Genomic DNA, 22,561 nt, shown 5'->3' on the forward strand with positions numbered 1-22,561 from the left:
GTTTTTGCAAAAGAACAAACCATCAAAAAGTTCTCGTTTTCCTTATTTTCTTTTCGAAAAATTAAACCGGGGAATTCATTTCATATTGTTACAAAAAATAAGAGGAAAATATATTATGAGTGACGTCTTCGTAAACGAAATTAGTGGCGACCGTTTCACTTTCGTGTTTATGTTTATAAAAATGTGACTTTTTTTTTCACTTTTAAAAAAGGCACGAATAGGATTGTAGTGATGAAGATGCTTTTTAATCAAATTCAAAACAGGTTTGTATTTTTGTTTTTTCCTTTGTAATAAACTTTGAGTTCATTCATATGTAGTTTATTCAACTACATCAAAGAATTTCAAGAAATTTGGCTCATAGTTGAACAAAACATTCAGGAGTAAAATAGGGTACTACGTTTTAATGGTTTTACCAGAGCGAAGCCGGGACGGACCGCTAGTGTTACTATAACGTACCTACTGTATTGGTACATTAACAATAAGGAAGTAATATCACATCCGTTTGTCTGTGGACAAATATTATCTATCAATACTAATCACAAACATTTAACCTTTTGTTGTATTATCAGACAAAAGGTCGTAGGTAATACAATATAACTTTTGTTACTTTTATAAGAATAAAAGACTTATATGTGAATTCTATCTGCGCAAAGATATAATTGATCACTGGTCGTAAAATGAAGCAGAGTCTTCATAATTTTTATTTTTACAAGTTTTTATTTAACTTGCATATTTATTGCATGAATGTCACTATGTCGCTATGTCTCAGGTGAAATCTTGCAACTCAAATTTGAAGCAGATATCTTCAACCGATTGAGCTGAAATTTTGTACACACGTTTAGTTTGGATGACAATGCATTTATATGATAAACGGTGTACTCAGGAAACACTTCAGCGGTTTACTGCACGGATATGATTTTTTTGTCACACAATGAATATAATAAAATCTCTCTGGCAACAATAAAAGCGTGTGTAAAAAATGACAATTTTGTAAACTGACTCCCGTGCAGTGCGAATTCACCGCTCAGTATGTCTTTCTTGAAATGTTTTCCTTCATCAGTAAATTTTCAAGGCAGCAGCGTGTTATTGGATAAAGTTGAGTGTAACATGACATGTTACTTACAGTAACAGACGTCCCTATGGAGTTCTACTTTAAGAGTCTTGTCTTTTTCAGTGTCTTGTTACAATTTAGACGACGTCCGTGGCGTAGTGGTCACCACGCCCATTAACAGTCTGCAGATTCCGGGTTCTATTCCCAGCACAGCCAAATACTTGTACCTGTGTTCACAAATATTTGTATGCAGTGTTAATCCAGAATAAGGACTGACACACTTATATTAAATCTAAAAACACACACGCGCTATATTTTCTATTACAGATTTCTATATTCTAAGGAAAAACAGATACAAAAAATGGGAATAGAACCAGGTATGTCCGATACCTGGTTCTATTCCCATTTTTTGTATCTGTTTTGATCGTTGTTATCACTACACCTTATTAGATGTAAATTGCTTTTAAAATACAATTTTCTATAAAAAAATAATATGGACACCTCTATTTTTAAGTTTTGTCGCCATAATACAGTTTTTATTACAGGTTTTAAACATGTGAGAGTGTAGGCAATACCATCAATCATTTGTACCTTATACTTAATTCAGAAACAGTTTTAGAAATACTTTTCTTTCCTATATTATTTAAATTTGGAAATGTTGATGACAGTGAAGAAAATTGAGCTATTAACCTAAATAATATAAGTCTCAAAAAGAGATATATTCGGTAGTATTTAATGTAAAATTTTTGACGTATATAAATCGTGTTTTTATAGAAATATAAACAAACTAGTGTCCGCTACCCGGGGCTTCGCACCCGTAAGTAAGAATTTCAGGATAAAAAGTATCTTATGTGTTATTCCAGGTTATATTCTACTAGTGTGCCAAATTTCATAACAATCAGCCCAGTAGATTTTGCGTGAAAGAGTATCAAGCATAACGTCCTCACAAATTTTCGCATTTATAGTATTAGTTGGATTAAAAATAAAATTTAAAGTTTTATGAACACAGAGATCTTGATTCGGTTTGATAATAACAATATTTATATTCTACGTTATATGTAGCAAAATACTACTGACGATTTCATTCTGCTTTCCTTGTGAACACGACAAATATTTGTCTGTTTTTCCCTAGAAAAATATATATCTTACGGCACGGGATCGTAGATTATTAATTTGGATTCATAAATTGTTTGTCAGTGATCTTTTTTGTATTATCATATTAACACACAGCACTATCAGCTGATAGACAACAATAGCATTCCCGAGGAGATTTATTTATATTTATATATAGATTTACAGATATAATATGCACATAAAGTAAAAATTATGATCTGAATGAATACAATGTCGAATCTTCAAGATTTATTCAAAAATATATATTTTTTTAACAGTGAGGCCGCTATTGGTGGAAATACTTTCAAGAGAACAGCCGTTATCACATGGAAGGAAGACTGAATTATGGTGCAGATCCACTGGGGCGCGGCCGCCAGCGACAGTAAGCTGGTGGCTTGGTGGAAAGAAGCTGGAGTCTATTACTAATCATAGGGTAATGCCCTGAATTGCTATCCTTAAATTTACTTGATAAGTTATGGTCCTACGGTTCTTTGTGAAAGCGAAACAGACACGATTTTCATACAAATTTTCACCCCCATTGTGGTAATTTGGGGGGTTAAATTTGCAAAACAAATATAGCCTATGTTTAAAGACCCCCGCTTTAACTATATGCATACCAAATTTCATCAATATCGGTACAGCGGTTTAGCCGTGAAAGTGGAACAGACAGACTTTCGCATTTATAATATTAGTATGGATTACTTGGTGTGTAATATGCCGTATATAAGAACTCAAAGGAAGAATTGTGAATCTAGCATTCGTAAATATTTTAATAATAATAAAGTTACATGTATTAAAAGTATTTTCAAACATAAGACGTGAAAGATGAAACTATTTCACTTCAAAGTCTATCCAGGTTAATACTAAAAGCGGGTTTTAACCCATTTTAAGTATATTGGCTGACTGAGTGAGGTAGGTGTCGTTTAAGCCTTACATTGCAACGTCGTAATGCCGCAAATAGTTCATCTACACGAAAGTGGTCTATAAAACTCCAACGATAATTTGTTTCGTCGTCGACGGAGGTTCGTGTGAAAATTTTGTTGTTTCCAAAAATCCTGGCGTGTTGACCGCACTATAGTTTAAATAACATGAATTGTTGAAAGATTTTGTTTTTATTTCCTTTGGATTGATTAATTTGTTTATGACTGAATATGAAAGTTATTTGGTCAATATAGAAGGAGACAGCAAGATTGATGTCGTACAGGGAGGTCAAATCAATGGCTGAGGATAGAAAGAGATAGAAGGAACTTCACCGACAAGAACGACGTTCTTAAATCATGATAATAATGATAACGAAAGTCATTATTACTTTATTCTAAATCGCAATTACCTATAACAGTAACGTTCGTAATATATGGAGCAGGCATGAAATGTGTTTTATGAAAAAGCAATTTGTCTTTTTATTAGGAAATGGAAGAAGGCAATGAAACACAGTCATTACTGCAATGGACGCCGATGAAGGAGTACAACGGACAAATCCTCGCTTGCAGAGCTGAGCATTCCAAGTTCAACAAGTGTACTATAGAGAGCAAACTACCTTTGAATATTTACTGTAAATATATTTTTTAAGCTTGTATTTAGTTTCGCTCCCGTGGGAATTTCGGGATAAAAAGTATCATATGTGTTATTCCAGGTTACACTCTACCCGTGTACCAAATTTCATAACAATCGGTTCAGTAATTTTGCGTGAAAGAGTAAACAAACATACATACACACATGCTCACAAACTTTCGCATTTATAATATTAAGGATTAGCTTTTGCGTTCATAACTTATTATTATCAATATCCGGGAATCAAAGCAACGTATCGCTTTGAAACCTTAGTTTTTCTATAATAAGAATATTAGAAATCCTTTCCAACGTTCCGGTTACATAAAAAATAAAACCACGAAAATGCATTAATAAAATTAAGTTAAATTTAAAATATACTATCATTTTCTCTTTAAAACGAAGCCGAGGTTATCTAAACGGAAAGTTTGTTGATCCTAGAGTTTACTTAATTACGCAAAGTATACTCAAAATAACTTTAGTTTTATTTCTCTTTCTACCAAGTATATTTTTCAACTGGAATATGAGCAGATATTTACTTCTTGAAATTTGTTATAATAGAGGTATTTTTGTAACCAAAAAGAACGAAATTAACAACTGTAATTGGGTACTTGATTACTTGGGTATAAAATCAAATTAATTTAAATTCGTAATACAAAATATATTAATTAAATGTCACATTGATTGATCAGTATAATGGGAACTTTTGGGCTAGGTATGATGCGGGGTGGCCTGTTAAATTAATAAAATATTTGACCAAGCGTTTGGCGGATGCATTTCTGTACACTTTCTGATGAAGCATGTTGTGGATATTTCAAATTGTATTAAATAAATGCATAATAATATTCAGTTTGGTTAATTACGAGATTTAATATTTTTTCTTGAATGCTTAATGACTCCAAAATCATGAAATTTAGTTTTTGACATTACAAAAAATTGTCCGATTTGACTAGTTGGAGGATAGCTAATTGAAAAATAATAAAACTGTATTGGAAACAATACATTTATATTCATGAAATTAAAGTTTTCTCGTTGGATGTCAAACGATACAAAGTTTCTGTGTAACTTTGGGAAACAATTATACAAATATATAAGTCAATCGAAAATCAAAAGATCAATCTGTGGCGGTTTATGTATTTTCAATTAACTTTCAAAGACGACCTCGGTGGCGCAATGGTAAAGTGCTTGCCTCTGAACAGAGAGGTCCCGGGTTCGATCCCCGGTCGGGTCATGATGGAAAATGATCTTTTTCTGATTGTCCCGGGTCTTGGATGTTTATCTATATATGTATTGGTTATAAAATATAGTATCGTTGAGTTAGTATCCCATAACACAAGTCTCGAACTTACTTTGGGGCTAGCTCAATGTGTGTGATTTGTCCTAATGTATTTATATATTTATTTATTAATCTGTAATTTTCACGAGGTAATGTGTGAAAATATTTAGGCTTCAAAACGACCGCTCTTTTTATTAGTTACCTTTCTGGAAATTCTTTATAGAACATTTTGAGTAATATATTTTATTATCTTTTGCTCGCGGCTTCGCACGCGTGAATTTCAGTTCTTAAAAGTAATTGAAGCAAAATTTCAGTTATTCTTTTATCGCGTATTTTTTGTCATCTTTATATTCCCCGTTTCCCGCTGCGATTTCCGCTACGAGACGGTTAATTTAGAATTAAAATAGTTGAACTTTTTAGAGTGTGATTTTCTATGAACGCAGTAACTCTTATAATACTTTTAAAAATTTACGATAATTGGACCCCAGGTATATTATGATAGATGGTTGTACTTAGTAAAGAGGAGTAAGGTTGGGTTGCACCAATCAACTTTGAAGTTAACTATAATCTATATGCCGCCGTTGTTTAGACAAAATGTAGTTCTTTATGTTTTTCTACGCAGGTTCAAGTTAAAATTGACTGATGCAAATAACTAAATATGTTTATGTTTAATATTTCACCATATTTACAGATGTACCAGTGGCTACGATTCATCTGGGCGCTAAGATGAACCCGAACGACATCGAAGAAAGGGATGACGTTTACTTTTTTTGCGAAGTCGACGCTAACCCACCCGCTTACAAAGTTACATGGGAACACAACGTAAGTAATACAAATCTAGTTTACACAGCAATGAATTGATTTTATTAATGTATAACATGCAATAGAAATATTGCAGTAGCAATAAATACATTGTACACCAAGAAATGAATGTGACCGATTCTAACGAGGGTTTACGTTAAGGCCTGAGACATGAGTTGAGGGCTGGGACACACGAATTTTAAATCGTACATTATTTTTAGTGATACGCTGCTGCTTTATACGACACCCTATCTACGGGTATTTTTAATGCATAATTACTACAACAATATTCACATTCGCACTATTTTTCATTTTTAATAATATATGTTTTCAGCCAATCTGCTTTAAAAATACTAATTATAACAAAATATAATGCGTAATAAATATTAATATAACACGACGGAATTATATTTGGACCTTGGTTACATGACGTTTGAAAGCATCAAAATTTAAATATATTTCCTGGGTTATAATTTATATTATTTCTAATGGAATAACGCCTTTTTGTTCGACTTTAAAATAGGTACAATAATAATTAGTAATAACTATAAATATTAACTTAATTAATAATAATAATAAATGTAATATTTATAGTTAATTAATTATTTAAAAAATAATTAATTTAATATTTATTATTTTAGTTTTAATTTTTAATTTTAACAAATAGCTTAAGTGTGTATGTGTAGTAAGTTTGTATTCGATATTGGCATAATATTAAAATTTAAATAAAAATTTAGTAGATATGTTTTGGTATTTCATTTTTGTTTGTTTGGACAACTTCGTTTCGTAATCAGCAACCGGACTTAATATTATATGTTAATTGATGCTCTTTCATACAACTAGCAAATATAATAACATTAGTGAAAAATCACTTTTTATCCAAATAGGTACAAAATTCAGTTTTTAAATGTTGAGTAATAGAATATAGAAATTCTCCCATCTACGAAGCTTCATAAGACAATTATAACATTTACTTTATAAACATCAAAATTCTAAAGAGAGATATGAAACCCTTTCGTAACAATGGACAACGTCAATCTTTAATCCGTTAGACAAACTATGCTTCCAACTGCGGCATTTGACACAAAAAATAAAGAAAAATATCAAACGTCAGAAATGGAAATACTGTGACTATTGTGTTGTAAAAATATATCTCAGAAAATGTTCGATTGAATGTTCGGTTCTAGCAATAGAAAATTAAATTAGAATGTGAATGCAAAATATATAGTAGCGACAATTAGTACTGTGTGTTTATAAATAAAGATGAATTTAAACAGTATTGAAAAAGAGATCAAGGGGCATATTATAAACCACACATGACTTTGTTGAAATCTCTTGCACAAATATACTAAGAAACACTATCCCAATCTAAATAAGAACTGTTATAGGGTTAAACTGTTTGAGGTTACAGGATAAGACGTGACTGCTGACGTTTAGACAAAATGGTGCATTTTGCATTTTACCGCGCAGGTTAAAGGTGACGTCAAAGTTGACTGGTGCAAACGGCTCTTTAGGAAAGACAACTGTCTTTGTCTTGACCCTGTCATGTGATAGAGAGCATGTAATGTGTATAAAAAAGTAATGATATTTATTTTTTGAATAGTAGCAATAAATTGGCCCAGTCGACCATTTTCTATTTCAAATTCATCGGTCATTCGATCTCTCTTTCTCGGCTTCACGTGTTTTGAAATTTCTCTGTGATTTTACGACAGGCCTTTACGTTTCTTTGGAATGCTTTCATTGTCATTGTCTATCAACTGCCAAAGCCTAGCCCTTAATCGCCTCGACCAAAAGAATGAATGCATTATGAATTCACAATTGTTTAACCCTAAATGTTACATACGAGTGCCGTGGGAATCCGCACGTGGCACACCGCAAGTATAGTTATAGTTAAGCTACACGGGCTGTTTAAAACGACCAGTTTACGGCTTTGGTTTTAGACCGATTTCAATCTAGAAATTTGTATTATGTGTTTTAATTTTGAACCTATATTCTCCGTCTAGTCACTCCCTCTTCGTCACTAGGGACTCCGAATACCGTGCGAGGTGGAAAAGAAGAAAAAGTAGGAAAGTCGATTTTGGGCCTTGATGCTTATTAACTAAAGAGGGAACCAAGAAATCACTTAGATGCGAGAGTGAGTCTCAATGTGATCGGCAACTGATGTATGTATTGTATGTATGTTTGTTTGTTTATTTGTAACGCGACAAATTTCGAACCGTTGGTCTGATTTTGATGAAATTTAAGACGTATGTAGGATCTGTCAATAGAATTTTCAAAGTCGTTGGGCAACAAAATCGGTTATGTTGTTTCTGAAATATTCACAGTTTTGTAAAAAAAATATTGTGTTCGCGAGGTCTAAGTTCGCGGCGAACAACTACTTACGAACAAATCATATGTAATTTTACTTTGCCCGGTGGTAAGTAAAATTACAGACATGAAAAACTAGTTGTTGTTCTGCAAACTAATCAGTATGGTGCCTGAATAGTACCTTTCCTATAGGTACACAAAAAAGAAATCAAAATCTCGTTTGAATGGTAGTTATTGAGAGGATATTTTACTTAACATTAGCAGAATCAACACTCTGATGAATTGGTAGCAGTCACAGGCTTGACAATCAATTAAAATTAGTATTAAGGTGGGTTGCACCGTCGATTTTACCGTTAACTTTAACCTGCGCAGAAAAACGCATAGTACGCCATTTTGTGTAAACGTCAGCTTCAGCATTTTTTACTTTATTTAAATTCAATTAATTAAAAAAATACTATAATCGTTACTATCCGCAACATGCTTCATCAAATGTTTAGTTAGTTACTTTTTGGCAGGGGGCGCTGCTCACGCACAGCACAGCGAAAGGGATTATTCTCACTGGCAACACTAACCTCGCAATAAGAAACATATCGAGGCATCAGGCCGGATTGTACACGTGTACAGCGTCGAACGTGGAAGGCGATGGGCAGTCGAAACCTTTACATCTACAAGTTTTCTGTAAGTAAATTATTAAATAATAAAAAGATACATATGTGTTTGTTTTATGTAATCATTACAATCGTCACAAAAAATCAAATCGAGATCGAAGTTAATTATTTCTTTAAGAATTTATTTCAAGAACCTTTGAAAATTTAAAACAATGGAAGTTTAAAAATATAATGATAACATATTATTTGCTAAATATAGAATTTTCATGTGCTAAATTTAATCGAGATAAAACATACTAGTGTGTATCATGTTTTACAAACAAAGATAATTAAATTATTTTCTTGTATGAATGAAATTTAATTTACAATAATTTGTACAGAAGACAACGTAAAATATGAAATTTTGCACACGATTTTGATTTGAATTTCACGTTTTCAATAAAATTGGCCAAATAAATGTCTTAAATAATACCAATTTATCGCCTTGGTTATAAATGTGATTCTTACAGACGAAAAATTTTGCGAACGTGACAATTACAACTGAAACTCAATCTTAATCGACCCAAGATCAATTCGATTGAAAGATAACGACCCGGCAATTGGTTTCCAATGCCACTAATGTAGTTGTAACGGGTGCCAATGGTGCCGTTTAACCACTACTATTAAGCCTAGATCTATTATAGTGGCGATTAGTGCAAGGTGTATGTCGTAACCCCGTCTGTACTATGTATTGGCGCCTATCTATGGAATGTTAAGCTTAAATTATTACATAGTATAAAACAAAGTCGCTTCTCCATTTCTGTCTGAAGTAGTATTCAATATACGAAAATACTTTAGGTACTATAATTTTCTAACAAATCAAATCAATTAAACAAACTTTCCAATAATAGCTACTGTAATAAAAAAAATCGCCCTAAACTTTATATAATTATCAAAATATTATGAGGAAATTGTTCACGTGAAGAACCGTATACAACGAAAATTGAATTTTAATTGGCTTCGCCTGTAAAAATGTCCACGTAATAACGGCAAATTGATCAATTTGTACGACAGGTAGGTAGATACTAATACCAATTTCCTGTAAGGTCAATAAAGTCCCTTTGGGTGGTCACTTTATTTGACAAACTTTTACTTTTGAAAATGACATAATAAGTTAAAAAGCATCTGTGACATGTTTCACAAATCTATTTAAAAACTTTTACTTATTTCGAAATTTATAATCTACTAGCTGTGCCCTTGGGCTTCACTCCCGTGGGAATTTCGGAAAAACCCTATCTGTTATTTCAGATTGCATTCTACCCGTGTACCAAATTTCATAACAAAATTCAGTAGAGTTTTGCACGCAAAAACGCTTTCACGAAAGAGTAACAAACATACGCACACACATACATCCTCACATACTTTGGAATTTTTAATATTATTAGGTTCTTTTTTTCTCGATTCCTGCGGTGTAGACGACGGCGTCAGCTGGTTCAAATGATATTACAATTGTGTGAGTTAAACGATGCAGCAGTTTTTAGCAACCTTTATTTTTCCAATAGTTTATTTTGAATGACACAGTCAATACAGTTTTTTCTTTAAGAAAACGTCAAAACCTATTGAGGTTTTAAGTCAATATGGCCATCGCCAACATGCGGATTCCCTAATAGTTTAGACATACGAAATTTTAGGGAAAGAGTCTATAGCTTTCTCAAAAAGTACGGACATCTAAAAAGCCTCTTAAGATATTGATTATATTCGGTATTTGTTGTTAAAGCGGCAACAGAAATACGGCATCTACAGGTCACAGTTAATGATATCTAATGACAGACGTACAGACAGCAGAATCATAGTAATAGGATACAAATGTACTCGCATCGCTGTTTCATTGAAATAGTCTAAGCGGGAGCACACTATAACTCACATAACACTTATAAGGTCATAAATAGCATGAAACTTATGTACCAATTTTGTTAGAGAAGTAAACGATTTTTCGGTTTTACCTTTTAAGTGCGGTACACAAAAATCTTATGCTAATTTACTTATATTGTCTTCCAACTAAAAGAATTTATTGACATTAAAAGGAAAAACTTGAATGAAGCGCTCCGACTTAATCCGGACTATCTTTTCCTCAAAGAAAGGTACTAAGCAAATTCTAAAGAGCTTTAAATACGGCTTGCCACAACTTCAAAGGCATTGAGTATGGTTTTGCAAAGTTCGATTTAAGCAGAGTTAGTTTTATGGTGATAAGTTATTTATTTATTTTCAGCCTTGTACGATTATTTGAGCTAGTTAGTTGTTTCTTTGGGAAAATTATAGAAAATGGGAGAAGTGGGAAGGAATTTTACTGATAAAATCGAAATACTTATTTCGTTCCATAAATGGATTACAGTATATTGCACTGTTACAAATACTTAAAGGGTTTCACTTAACTTAACAACTTAAAATTAACTTAGATTCAAAGTAACGTAAAACATTCCTAACAAATACTATTTGATTTGATCTAAATTGTTGTCGTTGAACTGACATATTTATTGCGTCATAATTTTTTTAGTATTTTATAAATTCGCGCTCTTTTATCATCATACTTTTTTGCACTCTTACTGGCCAGTCTGGCTGGTGTACCTTTACTTTTTTTAAATACTTGCATTACACGATTGCACAAGATTTATAGAGAAATAATTAAACATCCAAAAGTAACGTGCACCTACAATAGACCCTGTTACACGATTACTATAAATAAAAACGATACAAACTTATAACTAATAATATATTAATACAACATTGTTGACTGTTACTGTTAATTGTAAGAGATCCCTCCATGGGATAAGTCCGCCGTTGTTAGTACTTCTTTTTTCTTTCTATTTCACAAGAAGTAACTTTATTGCATTAGAAAAAACAAATATACAAATATTTGTTTTTTTCTAATACTATAAAATTATTTCAAACAGACGTTAACTCACCTAGAAAATACATATAATAAATATATAATTCCAAATTTCATTAAAATCAGTATAGCGAACTAGTTGTGGAAGCATGGCGGACAGAAAGACAAATTTTCGCACTAATATTATGAATTAGCTATTGCCTCGCGGGTGGACCGCGAAGCAAAACTTACGTCGCTCTCCAACCGTTCAACAATCTCTACGACATAAAATCAATTTTATTGCGTCCTTTTGACGAAAGAAGAACAAACAAATAAACACTTTTTCACATTTACTTACAGAGAGACCCGCTAAACGGCAATAACTTTTGGAATAAATAAAACAGATTAAAACAGATATAGTATCATCTGTTTTAAAATTTTATTGATGTACCTAGTTCTACTAATGAACGAATTTTAGAAATCAATGGCGTATTTACGCAAATTATTGACGACTTCCGTGGCCTAATGGTCATCATTCCGGACTGCTACATTGGAGGTCCCAGGTTCGATCCCCGGTCAGGTCAACATGGGAAATGATCTTTTTCAGATTGACCTGAGTCTTGGATGTTTATCTATATATATTATAGAATATAGTATCGTTGTGTTATCCACAAGTTTCGAACTTACTTCGGGGCTAGCTCAATCTGTGTGATTTGTTCATATAATAAGTAAATAAGTATTTATTTTCTAATATCTTAGAAACACTTCTGTTTTTTTTTAATATATTATAAATGTATTTTAAGAAAATCCCCAAATTGTGTAACCGAAATCTTCAAATTACGTATTCACAATAAAAGTCGGGATATTGTAAATGTTAAAATTACCATTTTTGTCTGAATAGGCTTAATTTTCGTCGGAGCTCGGATTATTTAGTATTCAAGTGCTTGGCGTTGAAAATTACAGAAATCCGATTAACACCGAACTTTTCTTAATTCCCTCTACTAATACCAGTAATTATTCTGAGCGATCGCACCGAAGCGTTTAACACCACCCTTCATAATTAAAAGGACTTTTCCGATAGCTGATTAATAAACAACTCAATTTGAAAGATGTTAAAGTTTAAATTTGATTGCAGATAAACCGCTGTGCCGTAGTAAAGAAATAAAGATGATAGGAGCAGCACTACAGGAGCCATGTAGCGTGGTCTGTGAGGTGGATGCCTTCCCCCCACCGGATACGTTCGAATGGACCCTTAACAACTCAGCTGGTTCGATTAAAGTCGACCCGGTAACTTATTTGCATTTCACTGTCTTTTTTACCCCAGTTATAATGGAATGTTCTATTAAATACCACCACATACAATTATCGAAGGCGAAGAGAATATATTCTGGTGATTATACAACTGCAACTGCTACGTATCTAGTCTATCATATATTTTACGGATGTTGTACGTGAATGCCAGTGTACGTTCAAACCTATACATAAAGTTTTTGTTAGCAGTGCTAGCAGATAAATTTATGTTATGTCAAATGAAAAAAAATCGCACGCCTTTATACCCGTCTCTGATTTTTGTGTGACAGGTTTATGAAAAAAGGAACGAATAATATTTGTAGAACATTTTTACGTCATCAATCGGTCAATTAAAATAGGTATAAACTGCTGTTTTGCCGTGGCAATATCATTACCTAGATGTATCGGATCACTGTGTTAAGTAGATGTAAATAATTTAAGTAAATAATGAAGGGTTTCGCATAAAGTTTCCAACTCTGTGAGCATACAGGATTTTGTATGCTCACATAGTTATTTTCTAGTGTAATACATTAAAATAGATTTATTTTCTAGTGTAATATATTATTAATCCAATAATCCCTTACAGATTCGGTTCACCGTCAACGCCAAGGAAGGGAAATCGGTCCTGACATACACACCCGTGTCAGAAGTCGATTACGGGACTTTGTCATGTCGCGCGACAAATTTGGCGGGACAGCAGACCATCCCGTGTATTTACACGCTGCTGCCCGCGACGAGACCAGACCCTCCGACCAATTGTACTGTGTATAATCTCACTGATGACTCCATGGATTTGATGTGCCTGCCAGGTGAAGTCTTATTATAAATACGAAATATCATGGCGTCTGTTTTAGGGTGATATGCAGCGTCAAATTTGACATTGATTTTAACCAGTGCGCCGCTGACGCCGGCGCTTTTTAAACCCACCCTTAAACAAATTAATCATACGAAAATCAAATGAAAGCTTTTATTTAGTTTCACCTGCCTATGTCTGTAATCAAATCTTGCAAGTTAGATTTCTTTAAGTTCCAGTTGACCTACAGAGTTTAAATTTCCCACGTCGCTTCAGTTTCCACGACAATGCATTATTATGAGAAGCATGACCTAATTGTGTTGCACGAATCGGCTACAAACGAGGGAACTCCTCGTCCGTTTACAACACGGACATGGGTTTTAAGAAATCTCTGACGACAATAAAAAGCTTTAGGCAAAAGTTACATTTTTGTAAAATACTTGTTTGATTTTTTAACATAGTCATTCATTTATTTATATTTATGCTATGTATCTGTTACATAAGTAAATACTTATCTAGATTATGAAAAAAAAGTTACTAGTAGTTAAAAATATTTTGATAAACTAAGAAAACTTTTTCGTGGAACTGTTTGCGAAATATTTCTCGCTATGTTTTTAAGTCTAGAATATCTTAGAATATTCTGATTTTATTTTATTTATTTTTATTTTATTTAAAAGGCACACAAACAGATTACAGACAATATATAGTATAGAATATTGACTTAACAATAATTATCAAACTTATATATAATTCAATACACAGAAGAACAAAATAAATTTCGTGTAAGCAAGCTCAAATTTATACAGTAGAATAAATTGATATTATATAAGTAAAGACGCATAAACAATATAAATATACTTAAATATCTATAAATATATAATACAAAAACAGAAAGATCATGACAATCACATATTCAATGCTATATGTTTAAAGATTTTTTAAACTGAGATAGACTAGGGTTAAAAATATCAAGATCAGCGTTATCATGTCTCAGCTCATCGAAATCTCGACACATCCTGACAATGGGATTGAAAAACGAGGTGTTATTTTTGTAAACCTCAACACGGAAAATACGCGGATTACGTACGCGAGATCGACCATTGAAGTTAATTAAACTTAATAATTTAGGACAATCGATGGAGGAGTGAATGATTTTGTGCAGGTATGTTAGCGCAAAGAATTGCCTGCGCTTATCCATTTTAGTGATCCCAAAGTATTCCACTCTTTCATTATATGATGATAACATACGGCTCAATCCAAATTTATGACAACAACCCAACAAGCAGGAAACATCTCTGAACTCTTTCAATATTTAAAGAATGCACATCGTAATAAGGCGACCAAATGACAGAGGCATATTCAAGTATGGATCTAACCAAGGCATTAAATAAATAGATCAGAGTAAAAGGCTTTTTGAAATATTTCATACTACGTAAAATAAAACCGACAAGTTTATATCCACGTTTTGATATTTGATTAAAATGATGTCGAACATCTAATTTTGAGTCAAAGTATACACCCAGATCCTTAGCAACACTCTTCTCTGTCAAAAAGTGATTATTGATATGATAGACGTACTGAAAGCGAGTTTTTTTGTTGTGAAGGTTATATAAAAACATTTGTCTACATTTAAATGCATATTGTTGCGAGAGCACCACTCATTGATATTATCTAGATTTTTTTGCAATTTAAGACAGTCATCAATATCGTTGATAATACGGAATAGTTTCACATCATCAGCATACAGTAAGACTTCAAATATAATATAATAAGTATATCAAATAATTCTTCGTTAAAAATACTTATGTCTAAATTAGTCTCAGTTAAACAGATAATATCATAATCATTATTAAGGACATTAGTATATAGTTCACGTGTTTTGGTACGCATACGATTAACGTTCTGATAATACATAAGCATATTGAAGGTTTTTATTTATATCAAATTACATATACAAAAAAAGAGAATAATTTATATATATTGAAAAAAATAGATAAATAAAATTATAGTAAATTGAAATTGGTTATAAATAATCAATTTATTAATTAATTTTGGAAAGACAATCTTTATTTTTAATATGCACAGCCGGGGAATTATCTTTTTTTCTAATATATATATTACCAAATTTGACCCATACATATTTGTATTTATTAGGGACAGCCGCTCGGGTTAAAGCGTACAGCTCTTTGCATTCCGGAGAAAGGTGCTCGGACACATAAATAGGACATTTTACACCCTGTATTCCTAGGTGTACGGAACTTAACGTGTTGCCCGGATTAGCCTTGTTATAGCCCTTCACCGCCGAAAGAAGGTTGTTACGGTGTCGAATGGTAGGTAGCGAGAGAAGAATATTACGTGGGCGACTGGCAATCAATTACAATCGCTTGCGCGGAACTTTCATAAATATATATATTGGGACAAATCACACAGATCAATTCAATTTCATAAACAGGTTTTTTATCAAAATACCTATATATTTTTATCTGTCTAGATTAAACAATCAGATATATCAATTTAGATCAAAAACCGTAATCAGAATTCCCAATAAAATAATAAATAATTCGAACTTATGACCTAAAAATATTTGCGTTTAAATTTTGCCTCAACTAAAATCATGAGAATTTGTGTCGGGTCGTTTCTTGGAATTAACCAATAGAAATAGAACTTTCAAACGGTTTCAGTAAGTACGTTACCGAATCCATGGTAATGGTTCTCTTCAATAGGATCGTGACAAATTACCCCTACTTCTTAGGTGATAGATTAAACTTTAATGGAGTTAAAATTTTGGTCAATTTCAGCTTGCCTTCGAGAAATAACAGGTCGTCGCGGCCCCATTGCTCCATTGTGCTCCGTCGCTATACGTAGAACAAAGATATAATTATATCTTTTTTTATATTAATTTGAATGTACCTACTTATTTTCATACCATAAGGAAATTACAAAACAAACAAACAATGTAGAGATTATATGATGCGTAAACGACAAAACTTATGTAAAATAAAGGAGCAGCAATGCACTGCGTCGTCGCAACGTATAAGGACGGACCAATGGGGCCGGGCCCTTCATGACAATTGCAGTTTTACCATGGCTTTGGTCGTTGTACTTCTTTATTAATTTGTACTTCTTTATGACAACCTTGGTGGCGAAGTGGTAAAGTGCTTGCCTCTGAGCCGAGAGGTCCCGGGTTCGATCCCCGGTCGGGTCATGATGGAAAATGATCTTTTTCTGATTGGCCCGGGTCTTGAATGTTTATCTATATATGTATAATGTTATAAAATATAGTATCGTTGAGTTAGTATCCCTTAACACAAGTCTAGAACTTTATTTGGTGCTAGCTCAATCTGTGTGATTTGTCCTAATATATTTTATTCATTATTTTATTTATTCAGCCAACGGACCAGCTACTAAAGCTTAGTTAAGAATAGGTCAGTCCTTATACATGAATGTTAGTATATACGATCTCTATAGAAAGCCAATTGACTGGTATTATCGCCCAGTGACAGATCAGGCGACGTCCCCAGGGTGCTCTGTCTCTTTCACTCCCAATCCAATTCGTGTCGCTCTTAATTACACAAGACGTCAAACAGTATTCCATACTGGATTGTTAATTTTAATTTTAAAATCGCCAGTTTTGTTTGTTATTCTCAATAGAATAACATCGTTTGTTTAGGACCGTTTATTTTATATGCGTATTTTTATTATTATGAAACCATGTAAACATATTTTAAAGTTTGAATATGACGTTAGATGTACCTTACTCGAGACCTCGCATAAAGTTTTTTTTTTCAATTTATTTTGGCACAAACAGTCGTCATTATAAGAAAAAAATTACAATAAAAATAACATATTAGATACAGACAAAACAGTGGCGAAAACTTAACAGAAGAACATAATATTGTTTAGTCTGTTGACAACACAGGTACTATTTAGTTGTATACAAAACAATAATAGATATTACAAATAAGAAGATGTAACTGATTCACGCATTACAATACATTAGGTACGTAAATAGTTTAATACATTAAATACATACTAGTTTATTTGTTATTAATTTTACGAAGCTGATGACAGTGCTTTAAATAAATTACTTTTTATAGTCTGCAGCGATTGTGATAACATGTCGATGTCTGGGGCTTTCCATCTGGAAAGCTTTTTAAAATAACATGTCTGGATATCTATCCAGACATGTTATTTTAAAAAGTTTTAAATTGATCGGTAGAAAAAATTCATTTGAGTATTAATAGTTCTTGAGGAAGCGAGGCGAATCTATTATGTTAAGTTGAGAGGTACGAACCGGTAGTGGAGCCTTACTAATGAAATTAATCTTGGATAAGAGAGATATTAGCCGTTATAACTCAAATTACACTTTTTAATCCACAATTAAATGTCCGTTTTATTAATATATCTGCGAATTTAAAAATAAAAATCTTATCTTTATAGAACATAAGTATAAATTTATATTTTTATTCGAAAAAGTTATGATCTGGCGAAAATCTATTGGAATAGATTATTTTTCGCAAAAAAAATATCTCATAATTGAAAATGGAATCTGTTTCGTTTATAATTTAAATCAACAACTCGATTCTAACCGGACAGTATTTTTTTAGGATACGAAGGGGGTTTGCAGAGCGTTTACATAGTGGAAGTTTTTGGGAGCGATGGACTCGTAGTTAACGCGAGTAATGGAGCTGCCTTGTGGAATCTTCGAAGGTTGGGTGCTAAGCGGCAGTTGCAGTTAAAAGTTTACGCGGCTAACGCTAGAGGGCGTTCGCAACACGTGTCGTTTTCTGTGGAAACTAAGCCCAGTGTACCTCCTAGACCTGGTATGTATCATCATGATGTAAAGTTGATTTTTAATTTAGTCATTTTATATCGGCTGTGGAACACCACACAACTTGGAATATTTACATTAATTTGAATCTATTTTCGAGATCATTTTCGAATCTAATGTGATATTGATTACTTTTCATTCGTTCACGCTTTACAGGTTAATCGTTTATAATGCAATTTTTTTATTTGATTAACGCGATTGAGTTTCCAAAAAGATTTCCGAAATATTTTTGTTATAATATTAACATATTGCACTTATGAAAAAGAACATAAAAATTCGACCCAGAACAATCTGTCTATTATCCCCATCAGTTTATTTTCCACTTTTATGAGAAGTAAAAAGGTATTCCTTTACCGTCCATTTCTTCATTGGTTAAAATTCTTCTATCACAGAAGCGCAAGAGGCTTGGGAGGTGAACTGGGCTATTGGCGGAGTCATGGGAGCAGCTGTCACAGTCGCATTCATTTTATGTCTAGCCCTTATTGCTACGAGGATAAGGCACAGAGCGAGGGATTACGAAGGTTGGTAAATAATATTTTTAAACTTTTCTGTTTAAGTTTGAGTTAATTAATTAAAGTCTAACGTAATGATTGATTGCGATCATTTCTCAATGTAATTGTTTTTCTATAAACAAAATGCTGTATTGAAGTAATTTTTGAGTACAAATGTCTGTGTGTTTATAAGAATTTCAAGAGATGTGTTAACAATTCCATACAAAAACGCCATAAGAATTCGCTGTAATCTTTATAGAAAAAAAATATCAACATTTAATATCTCGAGAAAAATATGTTAATACAGATTTTTCGAAACAAAGTTTATTTAGTATTCCTTAAATTTTTCGCTAAATTTCATTGCTAGGTAGCTCACGTTAAATTTGACCACGAATAAAATCTTGGGGTGAGTTGCACCAGTCAATTTTGACGTTAAATTTGACCTGCGCGCCGCCGACTCGCGACGCGACGCGTTTAGATAAAATGGCGTACTATACGTTTCTCTGTTCAAGTTAAAGTCAAGGTTAAAGTTGACTAGTGCAACCCACTCTTAGTCCAGCATACCTACCCGTTAGAATTTTACTGATGTTTATTTGCTAAAAATTCGGATAGGAAAGCAAAAATTCTAATTCCGTTCAACTCATTAACCCTTTGGGTTCGGTCCTTTCGTCTGTAATTACATGTAATTAAATTTCACAGTAACAATGCCGGCGAGTAAGAACCAAAAAACAACTTTGCCCAAACGGATCTCGCCCCACGGCCCCGATGAGCGGAACCCAGACTTAATACCATTAAGCAAAGGTAAACATTTAACTTTTTAAATTTGTTTTTAATTATTTAGAGTAGGTTTCACCAGTCCACTTTGATGTTGACTTTAATCTGCGCGTCGTCGCCGGTTAGGTAAAATGGCGCGGTGTACTTGTCATAGTTTTGCGCAGGTTAAAGTTAAAGTCAAAGTTGACTGGTGCAACCCACTCATAAATGTGGCTGCGTGGTTTCTAGTAGACCGAAGCAGTTAAAATATTTTTAAAGAGTTTCTACAATATTCCTTTTAATTTTAAGAAAATTGTGATATATTTCACTTTAATCTAGTTTAGTCTCCACATATCTACATAATACCATCGATAAATTAACATGATATCAAATTAAGTATCGGATTTGGTTATTGCATTACAGTAGGAACTAGATAGAAATACTTTTAGAAAATACTTTTAGCAAAAAAAGCTTTTATTATATATAGCTACAATAGTATTAATATTGTTTTCTTAAATATCTTATTCTAATTTGTTAAAGTATTTTATTAGTTAATACCTAAAATTCACTTAATTTAATGTCAATATACCTGAAAACTAAACTCAAAAATTAAAAATCCCTCTCATTATCATATTTGCCTTTGTCTCCGAAATCGTGGCCATTAGGGCTTTTTAATTTAAAGACTTCGATGTGTCTGTTAAGCCAACATTTTAATAAGAGTATTCTTGGCTCATTCTTGTTGGTTTGTTGGTAACAAAATGTTTCGTTACTGGCAACTATGTCATGTATTAAAAAAAAAAAAAAATAAATAGTCTGTTTCGAAAAGCTAACGTGTTTTAATAGGTTATGGGCGATATCCATAATTTCGGTTTTTTTACAGTGATATTTTAGTAAAAAACAGTCGAAAGTTATTGACTTTTCGTGTAAACATGGCTGTGAACTATATTCAAAGTATTCCGAAGTTGAAAGGGCGCGATAATTATGATGAGTGGAGTTTCGGTGTGGAAAATTTGTTGGTGCTTGACAATCTGGTGAACTACATCAAATCGGTACCAGAGAATGGTTTTGAGTCAAAACCATTGGAGGATGCCAAAGCCAAGGCGAAAATAGTATTAACTATTGACCCCGGATTGTACGTGCATATAAAGGAATCAAAAACAACATTGGAGTTGTGGATTAAACTTAAAGCAATGTTCGATGATTCGGGTTTTTCTAGAAAGATAACCTTATTACGACATTTAATCTCGTTACGACAAGAAAATTGCAGTTCTATGACTTCATATGTCACGCAAGTGGTCGAAACAGCACAGAGATTAAGAGGCACAGGATTTACAATTACCGAAGAGTGGGTTGGATCGTTATTACTAGCGGGTTTGCCAGAAAAATTTTCACCCATGATTATGGCCATAGAGCATTCTGGAATAACAATTACCACAGATGCAATAAAGTCGAAGTTGATTGACATGGAGGTTTCAAATAGTGACATGGATACCAGTGGCGCTGCATTCGCTGCAAATAGTGGCAACAAAAGAAACAAATTTAACAAAAGTAAAAATGCCGGAACGTCATCGTCAAATTCAAAACTGACAGTGACAGGTGAAAAGGCCGGGAATATAACATGCTACAAATGTAAACAGATGGGTCATTATAGAAACCAATGTCCACAATTGCTTAAAAATAAGCAATCAAATGCTTTTAGCGTGGTATTTTTAAGCGGAGAATATAGTAGAAATGAATGGTACGTTGATAGTGGCGCAAGTGCACATATGACGGCAAATAAAGAGTGGATTGAACATGCTAACTTTACGCCGTGTTTATCAGAGATAACCGTTGCCAACAATATGAAAATACCTGTTGTATGTTCCGGAGACGTACACATATCAACTAACTGTAATTATGATATCACGGTTAAAGATGTGCTATGCGTACCCAGCCTAACAACTAACTTATTGTCAGTAAGTCAGCTAATCAAAAATGGAAACAAAGTTGTTTTTGAAGCTAGTCAATGTTATATTCGCAACAAGAAAAATGAGTTGGTGGCCACGGCAGTGTCAATAAATGGTGTATACAAGCTAAATATCAAAATAGCAGATTGTATGCTGGCAGCACCTGTAGTAACAAGTGCAGAGCTTTGGCACAGGCGGTTAGCACACATTAATAGCAAAGATCTGAACAAAATGAGGAATGGCATTGTGAATGGATTGTTTTATCCAGATACTTGTGACATGACAAAGTCTAAATGTGTGACCTGTTGCGAAGGCAAACAAATGAGGCTACCATTTCCCCATGTTGGACAAAGAAGTATGGAAACATTGGATGTTATACATGCTGATGTATGTGGTCCAATGGAAACAAGATCCATTGCTGGCTCTCAGTATTTTGTACTGTTTGTCGATGATTATAGTCGTATGACTTTCATTTACTTCCTTAAACAAAAGAGTGAAGTGTTTCAGATATTCAGGAATTTCAAAGCAATGATTGAAAACCAGCAGAATAAAAAAATGAAAATACTGCGTACAGACAACGGTGGTGAGTTTTGTAATGGACAAATGGAAAATTACTTAGTTAAGGAAGGAATTATTCATCAAAAAACTAATGCATATACACCAGAACAAAACGGTGTCTGTGAACGAGCTAATAAAACAGTTGTTGAAAAAGCTCGATGCTTACTTTTTGATGCCAAGCTTGAAAAGAAGTTTTGGGCTGAAGCAGCAAATACAGCAGTATATTTAAAGAACCGTTCTGTAACTTCAAGTTTAGGAGATAAAACACCCTATGAAGTGTGGCATAAAAAGAAACCAGACTTAAGTCATATACGTCTTTTTGGAAGTTTAGTAATGGTACACATACCAAA

General features: G+C 33.1%; 1 protein-coding gene across 4 annotated transcripts in view; it reads left to right on the forward strand.

The window, feature by feature from the left end:
- Window positions 1–22,561, forward strand: part of LOC128669198 (hemicentin-1-like) — a 162,715-nt gene that overhangs the window by 128,799 nt on the left and 11,355 nt on the right. For all 4 annotated transcript variants that reach the window (XM_053743820.2, XM_053743821.2, XM_053743819.2 and 1 more), the window contains exons 7-15: window positions 2,443–2,597; window positions 3,572–3,716; window positions 5,680–5,810; window positions 8,612–8,774; window positions 12,685–12,836; window positions 13,426–13,648; window positions 18,240–18,455; window positions 18,856–18,984; window positions 19,654–19,755. In XM_053743820.2, the coding sequence (XP_053599795.1) occupies window positions 2,443–2,597; window positions 3,572–3,716; window positions 5,680–5,810; window positions 8,612–8,774; window positions 12,685–12,836; window positions 13,426–13,648; window positions 18,240–18,455; window positions 18,856–18,984; window positions 19,654–19,755 (1,416 nt within the window). The remainder of the gene's footprint in view (window positions 1–2,442; window positions 2,598–3,571; window positions 3,717–5,679; window positions 5,811–8,611; window positions 8,775–12,684; window positions 12,837–13,425; window positions 13,649–18,239; window positions 18,456–18,855; window positions 18,985–19,653; window positions 19,756–22,561) is intronic.

Source organism: Plodia interpunctella, chromosome 4, assembly GCF_027563975.2.
Source record: "Plodia interpunctella isolate USDA-ARS_2022_Savannah chromosome 4, ilPloInte3.2, whole genome shotgun sequence".
Classification (NCBI taxonomy): domain Eukaryota; kingdom Metazoa; phylum Arthropoda; class Insecta; order Lepidoptera; family Pyralidae; genus Plodia; species Plodia interpunctella.